This window comes from Myxine glutinosa, chromosome 9 (assembly GCF_964187855.1).
Source record: "Myxine glutinosa chromosome 9, kmMyxGlut1.1, whole genome shotgun sequence".
NCBI classification, from domain to species: Eukaryota; Metazoa; Chordata; class Myxini; order Myxiniformes; family Myxinidae; genus Myxine; species Myxine glutinosa.
This window is the reverse complement of record NC_136269.1, coordinates 40,485,520-40,507,383: the sequence shown is the minus strand read 5'-3', so window position 1 is coordinate 40,507,383 and position 21,864 is coordinate 40,485,520. Positions and strand designations below refer to the sequence as shown.

Genomic DNA, 21,864 nt, shown 5'->3' with positions numbered 1-21,864 from the left:
TTAATGATAATCACATATTGTTAATGTTATCAAAAAACAATAGTAAGACTAATAATGTCCCACTTCCCCCAAGGCGTTTTTCCTGCAGTCATAACGTGTATAAATAGCTTATAGTTATAATGGCGTTTCTGTGGCAGCAACGGCTTCGACAGGAAGTAAAAATATTATAAACCATAAACACGTATGCTGAGCTTTTTAAACAGTCGCTAATGCTCTTTATAACATTAAATGAAGAAATTTGAGGAATCCCGACATCTGCGAAGTAAGGTTTTCCTTACAGAACTGAGCGAAGATCTACTGTACTCTACAGTGCATTCAGAAAGTATTCAGACCCCTTCACTTTTTTCACATTTTGTTATGTTCCAGCTTTATGCTGAAATCGTTTAAATTCATTTTTTCCCCTCATCAATCTACACTCAATACCCCATAATGACAAAGACAAAACAGGCTTTTAGAAAGTTTTGCAAATTTATTAAAAAGAAAAAACTGAAATATCACATTGACATAAGTATTCAGACCCTTTGCTATGACACTTGAAATTTAGCTCAAGTTCCCTCCCATTTCTCTTGATCATCTTTGAGATGTTTCTACACCTTGATTGGAGTCCACCTGTGGTAAATTCAATTGATTTGACATGATTTGGACAGGCACACACCTGTCTATATAAGGTCTCACAGCTGACAATGCATATCAGAGCAAAAACCAAGCCATGAGGTCGAAGGAACTGCCTGCAGAGCTCAGAGACAGGATTGTGTCGAGGCACAGATCTGCAGAAGCCTACAAAAAAATTCTGCGGCATTGAAGGTTCCCAAGAGCACAGTGGCCTCCATAATTCGTAAATGGAAGAAGTTTGGAACAACCAGGACTCTTCCTAGAGCTGGCCACCCGGCCAAACTGAGCAATCGGGGGAGAAGGGCCTTGGTAATAGAGGTGACCAAGAACCCGATGGTCACTCTGGCTGAGCTCCAGAGATGCTGTGTGGAGATGGGAGAAACTTCCAGAAGGACAACCATCACTGCAACACTCCACCGATCTGGGCTATATGGCAGAGTGGCCAGACGGAAGCCAAACAGTTCAATCTTGGTTTCATCAGACCACAGAATCTTGTTTCTCACAGTCTGAGAGTCCTTTAGGTGCTTTTTTGCAAACTCCAAGCGGGCTTTCATGTGTCTTTCACTGAGGAGAGGCTTCCGTCTCACAATGCAACAACACAAATCTTCATGCAACATAACAAAATGTGAAAAAATTGAAGGGGTCTGAATACTTTTTGAATGCACTGTATAGCCATATTGGAAGCCTCTTCTTCACCACAATAAACATGCCACACCCTCTAATGCTATATATTGATATAAAACATGGTTCTTGGAAGTATTATGAGGGCAATTTGTGTTCTACAATCTTCAAGTAAGTAATTCAATTTAAATAAACGTTTAAGGAGGTTTAAAGGCATATAAATAAATAAATTCTGGGTTTACCGCCATTTTCTCCAGTGTTTATTACACCACCCTATCTACCGAACACATTATATTATTTATTGGTACCTGTTGTTTGTGTCATTTATACTAAAATCCTGTAGATTCCTGTTTGAATACTAAAAAAAGAGTACGTTTCCTGTTTGAAACAATTTTACAATTTTGTTTGACTGCAAGGCAGTCAGACAGTAAAGTATTGCTAAACTACAGGCTGGTCTTCCGATTCATGTTCCGATACCTGTTCAAAATATAACAATCAATTAAAATTAATTTGCTCCTCGATCATAAACTGACGTTTGTGGACAGACAGACAGACGGAAGCGAACCAATTGTTTAACCCCACTTTTTGCTTCATGTGTCTGGGGTAACTACCAATGCATTTACAGGACAATCTCCACTCTTCTCATACTGGATTATCTTTGGTTCAAGTTCCACATACCATATCCATATTTCCTACCTGGATCATTTCTTGCTATTACGCTCTCTTTTTCTTTGAACAAATTGTGAGTTCTTCCTGTTAATATTTCTCTTTTGTCATGCAATAGCCACACATTTATTCCAAGTAAAGAAAACCCTTCATGCTCTGAAATCACATCATACAGCACAGAACAGAAACTACCCAGAAATAAAGAAACTCACATCAAATGGCATTGAAATGAGCTCGAATGATCATAAACTGAAAAATGAATTGCACGAGCTCGTAACGCATCGCTACGCTTTATGCGTTTGAACTCATTTAATCTCAAATTGTATGAACACAACGTTTTATAAGCACTTCTGTTTTCCTTTAATTTCATTTAACTTTTCTGTGGAATCTCTATACAACTGATCAGGTGTAACCTTTAAACTCCACTTGAAGGTAATCATACATATCATGGTATAACGATTTTGGCAATGCCAACCAGCAATGCACTACCGGTACTTAAAACATAATAGCAATAGGTGTGTGTACTGCGATGAGTTAGGCAACCTGAATGAAATCAACAGTGTTGTCGAGTGTTGCATCACGCTTAAATAGCAACAGAAAAGTCTCATCTTCAGGCAGGAGCAAGGCCGCCATCTACAAATAGGGACAAATGCAATTCAAGTATTAAAATCATGTACATTGCTGATATTCAACATGCAATATGATAGGATTAATAACCTACCTGAGTGGTTCAGGAATGCAAAATAAATTACAACACAAGGAGCATGAAGGAAACTTACATCATGGATTTTAAGCCTCCCTTCACCTGGAACCTCAGATAAAAGCTTCTGTTTGAGGTCGGTCACCTTGGCTGCAGATACAGCATTCTGCAAACACCAAAAGCCAAGCATTAATCAATGGCTTGATGCAGAGATGTGATGGAAGAGCGTGAACTTTGACCAAAGTAACTGCTGGAATTTACTGTAAAAGATTATTACCTGAGAATTGGAGATAACTGACCAGATACGGGTTGTTATACATCCAATAATGTTACCGTCTACCAAAGAAAACTTCTAAAGATGAAGGATGAAATATGTTAGCAATTACTGATTTATCAATTACCACCAGTCTATGTTTTGGACGTTGCCCGGTCTATTTTTTGTGGAGGCCAAAACACACTTTCCTACACTCACTAAAGAATGGGGTCCCTACCCCCACACCCACGATAGAGCGATTAAAAGAAGAAAAAAATCCCCAAAAATTCAACTTTTTGAGAGACCTTTTTTGTGCAAATCCAATCTTGTTTGCCAAATAAAAGCAGTTTGGACACAAAAGTGCACGTTTTTTTTTGGTTGTGAGTCACTATTCTAGTGCAGAAACGTGTGTTCAACATTTCTGCACTAGAATAGTGACTTGCAACCAAAAATACGTGCACTTTTGTGTCCAAACTGCTTCTATTTGGCAAACAAGATTGGATTTGCACAAAAAAGGTTTCTTGTCAAATATGTTATTTTGCTGTATATAAGCATAATACACACTATTTGATGTGTAAGAAGTGTAAGAAGGTGAGAAGGTGAGTGAATAAATGGAATGGCATATGGTACCTCTGTCTGAGTAAGAAGGTGAGTGAAGAAATGGTCCAGTTCTTTACCCTCGATGTATCCATTGTCTATTGAGGAACACACATCATGCAATGAATGACTCAGAATGAAACATTAAAAGGGAGCATCATTCTTCCTTTGTGACTTCACTGCAGGCCAGATTCCTCCTTAATCAACTGCCTGACATTGTGGTGGTCTATTGGCATTTGCACAATGTACAGATAAGTTTACAATGGTTTGAAAAAATTCCAGGAAGTGTTCTTTTTGAAAACAAAGTGTGATGGATTTCAATCACAAACTCTTCCAAGATAATGAGCTTTATTGTAATCGATTCTCCACATCATCTACAAAAGAATAATCACATATTTAGAATGCGTTCATAGAATATGCCCTATAGACAGCAAGTCATATAAAAGATGCATCATTTTAACTTACCAGCTCAAATCCAGTCACAATCAAAAAGCAATCCCCTCGCTCTCAAGCCAACCTTCTTAAAGGCATGTCCTACCGCTACAGAGGGAATTACAACAGATCTTCACCTTTATTTCGTCACATTCTCCCTCCAATTAAATATCCAGCAAGCTCGCATTGGGATAATACAAAACTACAGAGTATAAAAGCACCAATAATCAAACGTTCACTAGCTGAGGATAAAGCAACCTACCATCCCAAACGTTACCGGCTTTGGACTCTCTCGGCCAGCTCGGGTGCGATAACTGTCAGAACCTGTTTCAGAATCAGCAATGTTGGGCATTACCGGACTAGGGGTGTCTGCTCCAAGCCCAGGTGCCGGTGGTTCTACACGAATCGGGACCCCATCAGGCAACGTCGGACCCGAAGAAGAAGAAGAAGAATCCGCAGCCGGCCCTAACGCGGACGGCTCAAGTGCAATAAGCTTATCCGGCCCCACCACATTGCCATCACTCATACCGGGACATGGACCCTCTCCACAAGGAGCAAGGTGTCGCACCGAAACAGTGGCCATGCGTCCGTCCAACATCCGAATGTGGGCATATTCCAGATTAGCTTCCAGCACCTGTACCCAGTCTACCAATGGTTCATACTTGCTGTGATGTACCATATGTCTCAAGAAAGCAGGCCGTGGTTCAGATAGCCAACCTGGCAAAGATTGCCGATTCTCGCTGCGTCGTTGATAACGAAACATTCGGTCGTGCGGAGTTTCATTGGTGGTGGTGAAGAGGAGTGTAGGGATGGCGTGTAATGTTTCGGGTAATACTAAATCTTACTGATGAGGGGCCAACCTCCGAGTCTTCAATCCCATTTCCACAGCCTTCCAAACAATGCCATTAAATTGCTCGACCTACCCGTTCCCCTGGGGGTTATATGGAGTAATCCAACTGGCGGCGATGCCCCGTTCTAGGAGAAAGGTCTTAACCTCCTATGACATGTATGCAGCGCCCCTGTCAGAATGTATGAAAGCTGGGTATCCGAACAGGAGAAACAGCTGATGCAGACATCGGATGACCGTCGCAGACGACATGTCGGGGCATGGAAATGTAAAGGGAAATTACGAATACTTCTCTATAACCGTGAGGATATGGCGATGCGGGCCCAACACAGGCAGAGGCCCCTTAAAATCAATACCCAACATTTCCCAAGGTCGCACAGCTTGAAGCAAAGTCCCAATAGGTGGTTTATAAAAACGTGGTTTTACTTCTGCACACACAGAACATGAGTGACACAAGCGTCGGACATCCTCCACCGAGAAAGGCAAGTTACGACAACGAACAAAATGAGTGAGATGCGTCACCCCCAGATGGCATAGAGATTTGTGAATGACTCACAGATCGTCGGACATCATGCCCGCGCAGACAGGTCTAGACAGCGCTTCGGCTGTCAAATTATCGCGACCTGGGCGATAGATTATCTTAAAACAATAATCTGCCAATTCAATCCACCATCTCGATATCTTCTCATTCTTAATGCATTGAACATGCCGATAGTCGTACATAAAGGCCACAGACTGTTGAACGGTCTTTAATTGAAACCATTTGCCGAAGAGAAAATGTCACCATCTCCTGACCGCTTCAACGATAGCGTATGCCTCTTTCTCGATAGCGGAGTATCTTCGTTCACTCTCGGTCAAGGTGCACGAGAAGTAGGCCACCGGCCCCCCCCAACCCCCCCCCCCGGGTGAGCGTCGCCACGATTGCGCAATATGAGGCATCTGTCTCGACCAGGAATGGTATTGTCTCGTCAATGGAGGTGACGCAGTCGCCTGCTATGTCTTTCTTCAGCTGTTGAAAGGCGGCCTTGGCACTCATCGTTAGAGGAAAAGCCTTACAATCCACAAGAGGCCGAATATTTTCTGAGTAGCCTTGTTCCGATTGCGCAATCTGAGGCATCTGTCTCGACCAGGAATGGTATTGTCTCATCAATGGAGGTGACGCAGGCGCCTGCTATGTCTTTCTTCAGCTGTTGAAAGGTGGCCTTGGCACTCATCGTTGGAGGAAAAGCCTTACAATCCACAAGAGGCCGAATATTTTCTGAGTAGCCTTGTACCCACCATGAATAATGAGCAAATAAGCCCAAGGAACGGCGTAAAGACGCACGATCACACGGAGCCGCCATGTTGAGCAAAGGCCGAAGTCGCTCGGCATCCGGCTTTATCTCGACCCCGGTCACTGTGTACCCGACAAGATCTATCGTTTTGGCCGCATATTTACACTTTTCCTTGTTGAAGGTCAAATTGTACTGTTGCGCTACCCACAAGAATTGTCGCAAGTTAGCATCCTAGTCCTCCTGGTTGTAGCTGCAAACCGTTACATTACCAACGTACACAAAAATGTATTTCAAGTGCTCTTTAGCAATAATGTCATCAATGGCGCACTGAAAGCAAGTTACGCCATTTGTTACGCCGAAAGGGATGTGACAAAATTGCCAAAATTCAGACTCACGTATCGGAATCTGATGATACGCACTTCTAAGATCCAAGGTGTTGAATACGTGGTACTTAGCCACATCACGTACCATATCATCCATTTGGGGGCAATGGATATGCATCAAGCTGTGTGAATCTATTAATAGTTTGAGAATAATCCACTACCATGCACTTCCGATGATAGGCCGTATGCACCACAAACACCTGGGCTCTCCACGGAGAACTACTTGGCTCTATAATGCCCTCCCGCAACAATCGTTTAGTCTCATTGGCAATGAACTGTGTGTCAGCACATGTGTATCGTCTAGACATTATGGTTTGTGGTTTGCAATCGGCAGTTAAACTGGGAAATAAAGGAGATGGCTCGATAGCCATTTCAGCCAGACCGCAGACAGAAAGAGTGTTCTCTCCTTCTCTGAATTGCATCTCCAATCGGCCATGTCTATGCAAAAAATCATGTCCGAGGAGCACATTGGCGCATAAGTTCGGCATTATCATAAGTTTTACATCAGGATACACTACATCATTGACAACCAAATTAACTATGCACATTCCCTTCGTGCGTGTCCACAGACCCGCTGAGGCCATAAAGATCTGCCGCGTAGCTTGGCCGATCGTCCATCCGTGTCGCTTGACCAGAGCTTGACTGACATAGCTTGCGCTGCTGCCCATGTCTATCAGCGCATCAGCAGCTTTCCCCTCGATGAGTACCAGAAGCACTGCGCTGGCGAGACTGCAAGACAGCGTCGGCTCTGCAGAGCTGGAAGCACGCAAAGTGTTGGTTCCCGTGAGGGTCGTACGTCACGTTTTCATTGAGCGACAAACCTTTTCAAAGTGTCCCTGTTTGCCACAAGTATGACACGTCGCTTCACGAGTGGGGCATAGAACACGGGAGTGCCGACAATTCCTGCAAAAGTAACACTTTGCATTCTCAGTAGGGGAGGTAGCGGCCGCGGTACTCGGGCTATCCTCTTCAAGTGCCAGCAGAGCGTCGGTCGATTCCGGAGAAGCCGCAGCGGCCACAGGGGGTCGTTCGGCAATAGGAGCCAGCTCCGCGCGAATCTCCGCGGTGGCTCCAGCTGTTATGTAAGGGCACCCGTATGCCTCCAAGTGAGTCTGCGCGAGCTGCAGGACGCGGGCCTGATTATACGCTTCCTGGAGGGTCATGGCTGTCTTCTTGAGTAGTCTTAGCCATTTTGCGGGTGACGCTAGGCCAGTTACAAAGGCATCCTGCATTAAATAATCAGTTATCTCAGCTGCTGTCCAAGCCTCCACCATACAGTCCTTGCCAAGTCTTCGCAATTCCTGAAGAAACTGTTCTAGAGGCCAGGGGTTTTGTCATCGTGTAGCGAGCATATGTCTCACGTTCATGGCACTCCGAGGTTTTACGTATATTTCTCGCAGCACATCCACAGCAGTTTCGTAAGTCTCACAGTGTGAGATATAGTCGAAGACGGTATTGGACACGTGACAGGTGAGTACTGAAAGTTTCTGTTCCTCGGTAATCTCTGGCACAGCAGCAATATAGTTTACCAAAGCACGATGCCAGTGACCCCATTGGCTTGCGGTGTCCGTTGCCTGAGGGTCCCCACAGAACTCCTTGAATCTCAGTATCTTGTCAATGGAACTCGAGCAAAGGAGTCGATTACAATAAAATGTGATGGATTTCAATCACAAACTCTTCCAAGATAATGAGCTTTATTATAATTAATTGTCCACATCATCTACAAAAGAATAATCACATATTGAGAATGCGTTCATAGAATATGCCCTATGTAAAGCAAGCCATATAAAAGATGCATCAAATTAACTTACCAGTTCAAATTCCATTCACAAGTAAAAGGCAATCCCCTCGCTCTCAGGCCAACCTTCTTATAGACACGACCTACCACTAGAGAGGGAATTACAACAAATCTTTGCCTTTATTTCACCACACAAAGATCATGTGAATGTTATTTTATTTTTTTATTTTTTATTTTTTTTGTATACAAGATCGAGGCTCGTGAAAGAGCGAACATTAATCACACAGAAAGACAAACCGACACATAAAACATATAACATCGGGAGCGGTAGACAAGATGGGGAGAGAGGAGTAGTGTAATAATGTTGCTTCTGGGACACCTCCGTTTAACATGTGAAATCCCTATCTAATGTCATTTACCCCCTTGTCTTTTTCAAAAATCATAAACACCTCTATTTCTCCCACCCTCATCTTTATGAACCTTTTGTCTGTAGTACCTATCCTTAATGTTGTTCATTAGACCACTCAAACACTACAAATATTTGTTTTCTCTTATAGACCTATCATCCTTCTTCTACATATCATCTGGCAGATTAATCTTTGACCCACTCAAACATTGACCCATTCACTTCCATATTAATTCTTTCCCTCCCTCATTGCCCCTAAACACCTATATTTCTCTCACCCTGTTCTTTACGAACCTTCTAACCTTTTGACATGTTATCCTTATTCATTAGACCACTTAAACACCTGTGATCCTTCTGACCTCATGGACCTTTTAACCTTTTACTCTTAATATCATCTGGTGAATATAACCCACTCAAACAACGACCCTACAAATATTTGTTTATGCGTGGGAAATAATTTAATTCTCCTACAACTCTCTTCACCATCTAATATATTAACAAAAAATATGTTTGAGTTTGGTTCTTTATTAAGATATTTTAACTGAGCTAAGATAAAATGGTAAACCTCCCTCAATGTTCTTGCTTGAGCGCCTCCAGTGCCACATACCATTTTTAAATTAAAGTATATATTTTCCTGACAACCATCAAAGTTTTCCGTCCACTCAAAAATATTTCCATCTTTTTTACCCAATTCACCGGTATTTAAATTAATTCTCTTATTTGTTTTGTGAACTTTTTTACCAGTTGCCTTTTCAATTATACCTATTTGATATTTTTCACATTCATTATGTTTTCCATTTATATACCAAGGTTGATTACACCTCCACTCTTTAGTCTGGTTGATACTTGGTTCTATCATTTATATAATAGTAAAAAAGGCGGCGGTAGCCCGTTAAAATCCCCAACCCCCCCCCCCCCCTTTTTAACTTATCACTTATATATATCTTATCACTTATATATATCTTATCACTTATGTATATCTTATCACTTATATATATATCTTATCACTTATATATATATCTTATCACTTATATACTTATATAACCATAAGGGAGACTATCAATTCCATTTTCTAAAATAAACCTCTTATCATCAAAAGCCCCCAATGCTTTCTTATTTATCTCTTCTGAATATAATTGATGTTTATAACTTCTTATTCCATTAATCTTTCTAAACTCTTCTTTCTTTGTTGTTAAACAGTTATAATAATCCTTAAAGTTTATTGTTTCTTTAATAACATTTTTCTTTACACCTTTTAACTTCTTATCAGTCTTTTCAACGTTATTCACAATGTATTTATAAGCATAAGCCTTTGACCTCAATCCCACAAATTCACTCATAACATTTCCTCCTAATTCATCCTTGAACTTTCCAATCACCTTTTTATTTTTAGAAGAGAACAACTCACTCTCTGGACTGTAATTACTCGTGTCATAGATATTAATGTCTCTTTTCATGTCTGAATAAACATCGTTGGTATTAATTTTCAAAATAAAACTATCTGTATCCATATAAAGTAGATTAACATCATTTTGATATTTCTTCCTCAAGTTATTATAAAAGTAATCATACATTAATGACTTTGATAAATCAAGAATTGTTGTTCCAATATAAATAGGTTTGTTCATTTCAATACTCTCTTTAATCAAATGGATCGCACAAAAGTTCTCAGTAAAGACCTCAGCTCGAGTAAAACTCGGTCTATTAATTAATTTTGATGCTTGTTCCCAAGATGTTGATAGTCTGATATTTTGTCTTTTCCTCACATTCTCCATAGTCTTACCAAAGACCGCATTATTCATCAATTTATAAAAGTCTTTCTCAAAATCTGTTTTTGACTCTGTTCTTCTTTGTGTATTAAAATCAATGTACCCCTTTAACCAATGACTTTGATTGAACTTTAGAACCCTATGGATCTTCTCTACTCTTAGACCTTTTGATAAATATTGTCGCAAATTTCTTTGGTGTAGAACATAATTTTTCTTGTTATATAATGTAGTAAGTAATTTTTCTGTTGATTCACCTATATCAAACGATCGTTGATAATCACTCAACCATTCTTTCTTTGGACTTGCTTTCTCACAAGCAAATGGGAGATCTTTGTGTAGGTTATGGAGTTCCTCTGGATATTTTAAATCAATTTCAAAATAATAACCAACTTTTTCTTCATCCAATTCTTTTTGTGTAGAGATACATACATCTTGTAAAACGTTTTTGTAGTCTTTTTCCTTTACCCATCTAAGTTTTCCATAAGGAAGAGCCTGAGACATTGCCCAGCCATACAGGTTGTTCGCGTCATAGTACATCAAGTAAGAACTCTCTTTCGTTGGATCATAATTTGGAAGATATTTGTTATTTGCTTTTGCGTATCTACTCGAGCAGACTTGTGAAATTCCACCTCTTTTTGCCTTTTCAATCATCAAAAGCATATCAACATCGGTTATCAAATCCAAATCTTGTTTTGTCATTTTCAACATCGCACTCCAGGCCAATCCAGGTGCTGTGTAGTAGTGAGCAGGATCCAATCCATATCCAGTGCGACAAACAGATCTAAAGGCTTCAAATACATCGGCCAATAAAAGCACATCAGTTTTGAGATACAAATCGTGATACTCGCCAAGATTCTTGATGTTATATTTTTCCCAAACATTTTGTGCGTGTACATAATCTTTATCAGATATATGACTATTATTTAATTTGTTATAGAAATTTTCTTTTGAAGGAAGTTGTGTTTCATTGAATCTCTCAAATGAGTCCATATAGTCATAGGGGTAAATTCCCTTTTGTGTTAGAAAATCTTTATCTAAAAAATACTCTGAAAGACATGGAAACTCTTTTAGATTTTGAACCAAGTTAACCAATGGACTTGCCATGAATTTAAATGTATCAAGAAATCTGATATGAGTAATAGGAGATGTGTGAATTGTTTTTGTGAATGAAATGTATTTCTGATCCGTGTTTGGAATTGCTGAGATACTTCCAGAAGTCTTTGAGAGTTCCTTGATAAATAGATGTGTATCATAATGAGCGTTGTTATGAAGAAAGACAGGAATGAAAGAGGGGAGTTGATAATTAATATTACAACTTTGATGAGCCGGACCTCTATATTTACCAGTGAGATGACAATGGTCTCTAACCTTTAGACCTTTACCAATTTTCTCCTCACAAATATGACAGACATTGTTTTTTATAAATTCCCTTTTTTCTTTACTTGTTAAGGACATTGGTTTATTGGTTTCTCTCATTATCTTGGTTAATCGAACACAGTCTTTTTCTAGTCGTTTCACAAACTCCTCTGGGGTATTTGAGCCTCTATACATCTCTAACTTGTTATATTTATCACCAACGGATGATTTGATATAATAACAAAAACCACAAGGAGTATGTTTTTGATATTTATTTGTGTATGATTCTTTTGGATCTTGAGAAGCAGTATCAATTTTTTCTAAAATACTTTCAAAATCAGCATATATAACAAATGGATGTTTGATCTTTTTATTTTCATCTTTGAATGTGATCTTTGAGCCTTCTTTAGGCATATTGATTACCGTTGATTTATGTTCGCCACAATAATTTGAATGTTTATCTAATCTTTCTTGTGAATTGAAGAAGTTAAGACAACGCAAACAAATATATATTTTATTTGTTCTCTTACAGACTTGTGGTTTTATTAATTTAGCAATATCTTTGATGTATGTATAATGTGAATTTTCGTCTGAATTAAAATATAGAAGATTAATATGAGTTTGTTTACAATTGTCAGAAAGCTTTAAAACCTGAATGTTGTTTGTTTCTGTTAGACCATAAACATTAACTGATAAATTATTCATCTTTTCAAATTTAGGAATATCATTTAAAGTCATCGGAAACTTTAGATCTTTCGTATTTAATGTATTCTCATATTTTTTATAATGAGATACTCTTTCATCATGAAAATGTGGAGGATGTAAGTGTGCTAAAATAGACCAGAGAAAACATTTATTGTCTTTATTTTTGATATTGATAACTGCTTTTCTATTTTTGATAACACTGGGTAAATCAATGTAAGAAGAAGCTTTTAGAGGATCTGATTTAAGAATATGAATGTCTATGTAAATAATTTTTCCTATATTGAATCCACTTCCTACGATTGAATTATCCACATCTTGCTCTTGTTTAATAAGTTCATCATAGACTCCTGATGTTTTAAAATCTTGATATGAAGATATAAAGTGTGGCTCAGTTCTCATGTATGGTGCATCTATAACTCCTTCATCCTTTGTCATTTCTAATTTTACTCCCATATAAAATTTAAGTGGTTTCATTTCCTTTAGTGTTTTTTCAATCAACGTTTGAACAGCAGGTTTAACTATTTCTACAGCATCAACTATAGACTCTGGTTCAGGAGGTTTGAAGTTAAAGACTCTTATTTTAATATGTCCTTTGAATGCTCCATCAGAGTTTTTAGTTGTGATAAAATTTGATAAATGTAGATTTGTTTTAAGATGTATTTTGAAGCCTTTCTTGAGGATATTTTTATTACATGTAGAACAGTGTTTTGTTTCAGGTGGAAGAGGGGAAAGTTTGTTTAAAATGTTGTATGTATGTTTTGCGGTGAGAATATGTTGTTTATAATATTTTACTTCCTTCTCGCAAGTATCACAATAAACCATATTTATAGCGTGAGAAAACGTGGTGTTTTATATATATCACTGTGCTTAAAATAAAACACTTTTGAGCTTTACAGCTCCGTTTTATATATATCGCTGTGCTTAAACTAAAACACTTTTTCACTCAGAATCATCTAAGTCATAACTATCACATGAATACTCAGAATCATACTCAGAGTCATCAATAAAGCTACTCTCATAACTATCATTTGAGCACAAACTATTAGTATCATAACTATCATCTGTGTTCAATGAAATACTATCATCACCATCGTCCAAGTTCAATGAAATACTATCATCACTATCGTCTGAGTTCAATGAAATAGTAAAATCTTCACTGCTGTATTGACTCATATTTAATTAGCAAGAAAAATATTCCCATCAATATCTATATACTTTCTTTCATTAACAGATTCAATCTCTACAATTTTTATATCAAAAGTTATCTTTAAATAATCTCTAACTATCATAGAACGAAATGACATTTCACCAGAAATATTAACATCATTCATTTTACTTAGATCTACACCCTTTGGATTATTAAAGAAAATACAAATGTCTCCTCTAGAATTATTAATGGTCTTATCATTCTTTTTCAAAGTATCGTGGTCAATCACTTTTTCAAGCTTTGAATAAATTGCCAGGAGTAGAGGAGAAACTTTTGTTAGATTTACTTTAATGGATGTCTTTCCAGGTATAGTTAGAGCTCTTCCTTTAAATGAAATAGAGGGGCTCATGTTATTTTCCATAACTGGTTTTACCCAAAAATTTCCATATTTATCTTTGTTCAATTTAACATCTTTGACATATTTTTCTATATCTTCCACCGAAGTAGAGATTGATTGAAATTTGTCTTTTGTGCTTTGAAACATTGTATTTATTAATGAATAAACTTGCGTTTAGTTTAAGTAAAAATTTACCACATAAATATGATAAGTTCTGAAGGATATTTAGAATTTCCAGACTCTCCATATGATAAATTAGAGAATTGTCCGGCTTGTGATAGAGTGGGGCTTAATGATGAGGATTCATATAAACAATGTATTTTCTGTGATTTAATTTTAATTAATGATAATAAGAAATATAAAAAAATATATAACTCTTTTAAATTAGAACCAAAAATGAATTACTTTACAAGATTAATAAGAGAGATGAATGTTAAGTATTGTGATGATAATACACCATTTCTTTCAAGGGAAGAGACTAATTGTATTGAGGAAATGTATAAGGGTTTAATGATATTTATTATTCAAAATAATTTTAATGGAAATGTTAATACAAGATACTATATAAATAAAATAATGGATTATTTTGAAATTAAACCCGAACTCAGGATAAAATATAGAGTTTCTCAAATAGCTCAAAAAAAGTTGGATAACTTGTTTTCCAAATATATAAATGAATGATTTTTTACCCGTTTGGGAAAATAAGATAAAATTTAATAACCATAAAAACATTCCAAATTCATTGAGATGTCTAATAGTTGGTTCAAGCGGATGTGGAAAAACCTGTTTACTTTTAAAGATGCTCCTTGGTTCTAATTTTTTAGATTATGATAATTTAATAATTTTTACAAAGTCAAGTTTTCAACCCGAGTATCAACTACTCTCACAGGGTTTTAATGCGGGTCTTAAAAAGGAAGACATTATCGGTTTATTTAAACTTCAAAACAAACTAAATGATTATAATATTGATGATATAATACAATTATTTTGTGATACACAGAAATCAAAATCGAAACCCATAACTTGTATTCTCAGTGATAATACGGATGATATACCTTCACCTCAAGATTTAGATAAATCAAAAAAGAACCTTGTCATCTTTGATGATTGTGTTAATGAGAGAAACCAAACAGTAATGGATAGCTACTATACAAGAGGGAGACATTCTTCTTGTAATTGTATATATCTTAGTCAATCATATTTTCAACTCCCTCGACGCTCAATAAGAAACAATGCCAATACTTTTATTTTATTTAAGTTAAATTCAATAGATGTAAATAATTTTTGGAGAGATAATTGCTCTACGTTATGTAGTAAAAAAGAATTTGAAAATTATATGAAACACACGATTGGAAAATATAAATATATTGTTGTGAAACAAGATGAGATACTAAATGATATTTTTCAATAAATAAATACAGAAAATGAATACTGAAGAAAGAGAAAGAAAGTTTAAGGAACATCAACAATTAGTTTCAAAAGTTGTTAAACAACAGGAAGAGATAAAGAAGAAACGGAGACAGAAACTAACTGGTGAAGAAGCCTTTGAAAGAAAACAAGAGAAATTCTTTAAACCACTTTTGAAAACTCAACACCCTACAGTTCCCACGGTAGAATTTACTCCGAAAAAACTTCAAATGCTCAAAGATTTTAGTCAGATAACAAAACAAGAACTTGGTGAATTAGAATATGATGACGAGGGATTATTTCGGAAACTTGAGCAGGTAAATCAACCCCCTAATTATGTTGTGGAAGCTCTTCAAAACAATGAATATTCTGCGGGTTCAAAAACCAGAGCAGGTCTCATTCCAACAGAAGAACCAGCAGTGTTTCATCTTGTGGAAGAAAAGGTATTGATATTTAATGATGAATTGATGTTCTTGAGTTCTACTCAACCAAATGTTAAATTAACTCCAAGATTAATGTTTCTTCTAACAAACCCCGGATTCAGCGGTTCAAAATATTTTGAGGAACCACTTGATATGGAAAGAGAGGAAGATAGGGTATATATTGAGTTGTTAAATACACTTGATTATGGAGTTTCTGTTGCTGGTAAAAGTAAGAAGAATGAGAAGGAGAAACATATTATTGATGCTTTAAGTAAGCTTGGTTCGGGTGTTAGTTTTCTTCCAAATGACCCATCACAATTAGTTAATAGGCTATTATTGTTATTAGGTAGTAAGAAGGCTGGAAACAACAATTGTTTTAATGAATCCTCAGCCATTTTAGATCAGTTGATGAACATGAAAATAATTAATAAATGTCAATACAAAGATATTTTATTAGATATTAAATAAGATGAGAAGCACAATTCTTAGTTTTAATTTCACAACGAGCGATTACACAGCTTCATTCCCTTACCCACTACAACTTGACCCCCTTACCTCATATGAGGCATCTTTGTTGTCAATGGAAACTTACAATACCCTTTTTAATATCACAGAGAAAAACAACAAGTTTAGTTATAATCCAGGCACTGCCTACAAAACTATAACTGTTTCACCTGGAGCTTACGAGATTTCTCAAATATCTTCAGAAGTCTCTCGCCTTATGAAAGAAAAAGGTGATGAACCAAAAAATATTGTAATAGATATTCAAACACACACTTCAAAATCAACTATTAAACTGAAAAATAATTATAAAGTTGATTTCACGATTGAAAATTCGTTCAGAGAGCTATTGGGTTTCTCTTCAAAAAAGATTGAAAATAACGGGACGTTTTACAGTGATAATGTTATCCAAATATCCTCCGGTATAAATTCAGTATTAATTCATTGTGATTTGATTGATGGTGCTTATAACGATGGAATAAGAACAAATACAATATTTTCATTCAGTGCATACTCAACCCCGATTGGTTATAAATTTAATATGGAACCAAAAAATCTTGTCTATTTACCTGTGTCAGGAAAAACCATATACAGAGTAAATTTTAGGATAACCGACCAAGATAATCGTATGATATCCTTTAATGATGAAATTATATCCATCAGAATTCACCTACGTGAAGTTTTTCAATAAATAAATAATGGTTATTGTAAGAAAACACGAGTTGGGAAAATATAAAATAATTACAGGGGAGGGCATGTTCCTTTCACCAGACTATACAAGGTATGTGGGTAAAGGATACTATAAACCTAAGAGACAACGGGGTGTGGGTCATCAATTTCGAAATAAAGGAGATGGGATAATTGATACTCTAATGGGTATTGGTTCAACCATTCTTAAACATAAAGACCTAATTGGTTCAACTGCTTCTCTCATGGGAAATGTAGCAGGTGTTGTAAAGAGTATAAAAGATGCTCAAAAGGAGTCCCATAAATTACAAGCAATCAAAGAAATTAAAAAAGGTAAAACTCAACTATCTTCACAAGAACGACAAAAAATCATTAAAATACTTGGGTCAGGGTTTCAACAATTTTAATACTATATAAATACAAGTATGGAAGCGATTGATAGTATCTATGATTTGGATGATACGATTATCATTTCAAACTCTACTAAAAAGGAAGACTATTTTAAGGTAAATGCTATTACAGGAACCGACTGGAATTCAAACGGAACAAAAAGTTTTGAAATAAATAATCAACAAACTTACTTGAATATAGCTGATAGTTTCTTGCTGTGTAAATTTAAATTCACTAAGGCTGCGAATAATACTAATGCTACACTCGTAAATGATTTCTTCTGGAAAATGTTTGACAGTGTTCGCCTGTATATTGGAACACAAGAGGTTGAAGCGGTTGATTATGTCTCTGCTACATCTGAAATGATGAAATTTACACTATATTCGTTTGGTGATAGAATGGGTAAGGGAGCTGTTGAAGGCTTTATTCCTGATATGTCAACGGGAACAAACACAGACCCTGGTTATAGTCAAAGGAAGTCAATGTATAATGATGACGCAAAAGCTGAGAATAGTTTTACCGTAGCAGTACCTCTTAAAGGTATATTTGGATTTTGTGATTATGATAAAGTTTTGTATGGTCTTAAAATTAGATTTCAACTACAAAGGAATGATAATGTAAATAGATTGCTTTTTGGGGCTGAAAATGCTTTTGGCGACAATAATAAATTTGTTATTAATGATTTGTGTTGGTATATCAATGAATATACTCCTAATCTTAAAACGGAGGAGATGTTAAATAGAAGACTTAACTCAAAGAAACCGCTAAATGTATCATACCTTAAAAGAAGATGTCAACACGTTAAACTGGAACACACTACCTACACTTGGAATTTGGGTGTTCTTGAAGGAAAGCCACGATACCTATGGCTCATTTTTAAAAAACCAGATGGAGAGGAGGGTACTAATAAGAATAATGCGCTGAGTGATAATGCTAAGGTGAAACAACTTCGGGTTTCTCTTGATGGCACATTTTATCCGCGAGATAGATTGGAAATTGATTGGGAAAAAAATGATTATGCGGAAGCCTACAAGTCCTACCAAAAAGTGTGTGAAAGTAATGGTAATAATGATCCTATTTTGGATATGGTTGCATTTAAAGGTTTATATACAATCTACGCAATTGACCTGAGTTCTCAAAAGGAAACTATAAAGTCTAATCGAGTGGATACTTCTCTATACATTGAAAGAGGGGAGAATGAAGAAGTTGATGCTTATTGTTTGCTTTTGGAGGAAACAGAATTACAGATTAATACAGATAATGGTGTTATGATTAATATCACATAGGTTTTTTCTCATAAATAAATGGTAGGGGTATATGTTAATCAAATCAATCTTAATAAATTAACATCTTGTATTCAAAATCAAAAGCCTTGTATTATTAATGTTAATACAATTCAAAGAAAAGGAGCTGTAAGAATTGATGTTTTACTCACACACACACAAGTAAAAACACTAAATGATGTTGGATCACTTAAAATTAAAATGACGAAACCTATGTTAAAGAAATATTCAATAGACGAGTCAAGAGGAGGATTTCTCCCGTTTCTAATTCCTTTATTTGCTGGTTTAAGTGCGGCGGGAGCATTGACTGGTGGTATTTCAGCAGCGGTAAAAACTGCTAACGAAAGGAAGGCACAACTAAAAGCTCAAAAAGAATTGGAAAGACATAACAAGGAGTTGGAGAAACAAATTAGTGGAAGTGGTGTAATTGTAGATTTTGCTCAAAAACTTGAAAGTCTACCTGATAAAGCTAGATTGTTGGTTGGTGATATGCTTTCCTCTATCGCTCAAGCGGGTGTTAAACTAACTAAACGGGGTAATGGATTGTATCTTTCTCATAAATAAATGGATAAATGGTTTAAACAATTTGGAAAGAATACAACGTCAAATATAGAACTAGCCAAGTATTGTAAAACACTAAAAATTGATAATGTGGTAATCTGTATGAGAGATGAATTAATACATATAAATAAGAATACAAAGAATATTATTATGAATTTAGACACACAGAATGGTTCTCATTGGGTTTGTATTCATAATAGTCAGGATAAATATTATTTTGATAGTTATGGTATGCCACCACCTGTTGAAGTAATACAATTCTTACAGAATGGTGTTTATCAAACATTTCAAGTTCAAGAAATTAATTCTAAATGTTGTGGTCAATTATGTTTATATGTATTATTTCAACTCAACAATAATGAAAATTTTTATGATATCATTTTTAATCTAATATAAATGACTTATGTTGGAAAAGATGGTTCTATCTTTGGAAAATCCTCTCAGGATATTGATTTATCAAATTATTATACAAAGGCACAGGCTGAACGACAAAAATATAGTGTAAGTAAAAATATTAATATGAAGAATACTTATAAATTAATCAATTATCCAAACCCTACAGATGCGAATGACTTAATTAGATTAAGTGATTTATCACAATATATATTTTTAAAGAAAACAGCACGTTTTGTGAAAGAAGTAAAATTTACAACCACAACACCTGGTTATACTGACCATACACCTTTCCTCATTGAATTTAACTACCTGCTTACAATTGAATTTTATAAAGAAGGACATTTAGTTAATATGCTAATTAATAAATGGGGGTATGATATGCCTGATTTAGGGTATAATTGGTCTTTTTCAATAAACATAGAAGACCTACATGATTTAAATCAGTCTCGTAAAGAAGAATATTATCCACTTGGTGAGGATAAGGATTTATGTGGAAGTACAATTAGTAAACAACAAATACGTGATTTTAAGAAAAGAAAAATATATGATAGTATAGCGATGGTTCGCATGACAAAGAAGGAAGGTAATGAGATAAGGATAGAAAGCCGAGGAATACAAACCGATTTGGTAGTGGGAAGATGGGGTGGTATTACCTGTCATAATATTAATCTCACATATATTTCTGATACATAAATGGCAGGAAGAAGACTACAAGAGAATTATAATTTTTGTATTCAAGGATACCTACAAGAAAAGGGTGCTCGGTATTACATACCTTATGATTTGGAGCATATACATGGGAATTTTGTCATTAAAAACTGGCCTTATACTGATATTGTTAAACCCACAAATAGAGACTTGTTTAAAATATTAAATAAAAATGAACTTCTCAAAGTTATGAAATATAAAACTCTTTTAGAAATCGTCAACAAATCTTATTGGTATCCTATTATGAGAAAAATAATTATAGATACAAGAATATCTCAAAATCCAGATGAGTATATGTATAATATTCTTTGGGGTTCAAACTCAAGGGTAGCAAGGGATGAGGAAGGAGTTGAAGAAGAGAAGGAGGAAAGAGAGAAAAAGGAGAAGGAGGAAAGGGAGAGGGAGGAGAAGGAGGAGAGGGAGAAAAAGGAGGAGAAGGAGGAGAGGGAGAAAAATGAGAAGGAGGAAAGGGAGAAAAGGGAGAAGGAGGAAAGGGAGAAAAGGGAGAAAAAGGAGAAGGAGGAGAGGGAGAAAATGGAGGAGGAGGAGAGGGAGCAAAGAGAGAGGGAGGAAAAATATAAAAAGATGGAAATCATTGAGATTCATAAAAGATTGAGTGTATTAAAGCAAATAAATCAATCTCAACGCACCGAAGAGGAAATTAAAGAATTAACAACTCTTATGAAGATAATGGTTTCAAAAATAAGAACGTCAATGTCTTCAATTTCAGGGAGGAGATTTAAACGAGAAAGTGGTGAAGAAGAAGAAGAAGAAGAAGGAAAAGATTATGTGATTGATGATGTTGGTGTCATTGACTTTAGTTAGTTTTTATTTGTAAATAAATGGAGGAGAGAGTGAAGGCATTCCTTAGGATTCTTTATGTTTTAAAAATAAAGATTGAAATGTATATGTTGAAAACCAAAAAGGTTTTGATACTCTGTCGGAATTTTTCTGATAAATAAATATGAGTTATTGTCTCAAATGTAAAAAGAAAACTAAATCTAAAAATATCTCTTATGTTAAAGCTAAAAATAATAGAGTTTATCAAAAAGGAATATGTCAAGTATGTGGCTCTAAAAAGTGCCAATTCATCTCTCCTAAAAGAGGAGGAGACATACAAAAGTTTCTGTCAGGAAGTAAATTTACAACAACTGGAATTCCAGGGGAATTACACCTTCCAGGGTATTCTTTCTGTGGTCCAGGAACAAACTTGGATAAAAGATTAGATGAGGCTGACAATCCTAAACCTTGGTCTAAACCTACAAATAGGGTTGACGAAGTGTGTATGAAGCATGATATTGCTTATGGGAAAACCACTACGTTGACTGAAAAACATAAAGCCGACAGCGAAATGTTGTATAATTTGTCTTTGATACAAAATCCAACGTTGAGAGAGAAAGTTGATAGGTTTATTGTGAGAAATTTGATAAATGCTAAATTGAAACTTGGTCTTGGTTATTCCTCAAAAAACTATTAGGCTCTAATGATGTCATCAAGACTGAGGAGCTTTTGGCTGAAGAATTACACAAACCTATAATCACAAAGTTTAAAAGAAGGAAGGTTTATTCTAAATACACTGACCACATATGGTCCGCTGATTTAATTG

At 36.0% G+C, this 21,864-nt stretch overlaps 1 protein-coding gene across 2 annotated transcripts in view; it reads right to left on the bottom strand.

The window, feature by feature from the left end:
* LOC137435455 (secretagogin) overlaps positions 1–21,864 on the bottom strand; it is a 125,321-nt gene that overhangs the window by 78,244 nt on the left and 25,213 nt on the right. For both annotated transcript variants that reach the window (XM_068129244.2, XM_068129245.2), the window contains exons 2-4: positions 3,483–3,547; positions 2,679–2,765; positions 2,443–2,532 (exon numbers count right to left, since the gene is read on the bottom strand). In XM_068129244.2, the coding sequence (XP_067985345.1) occupies positions 2,443–2,532; positions 2,679–2,765; positions 3,483–3,547 (242 nt within the window). The remainder of the gene's footprint in view (positions 1–2,442; positions 2,533–2,678; positions 2,766–3,482; positions 3,548–21,864) is intronic.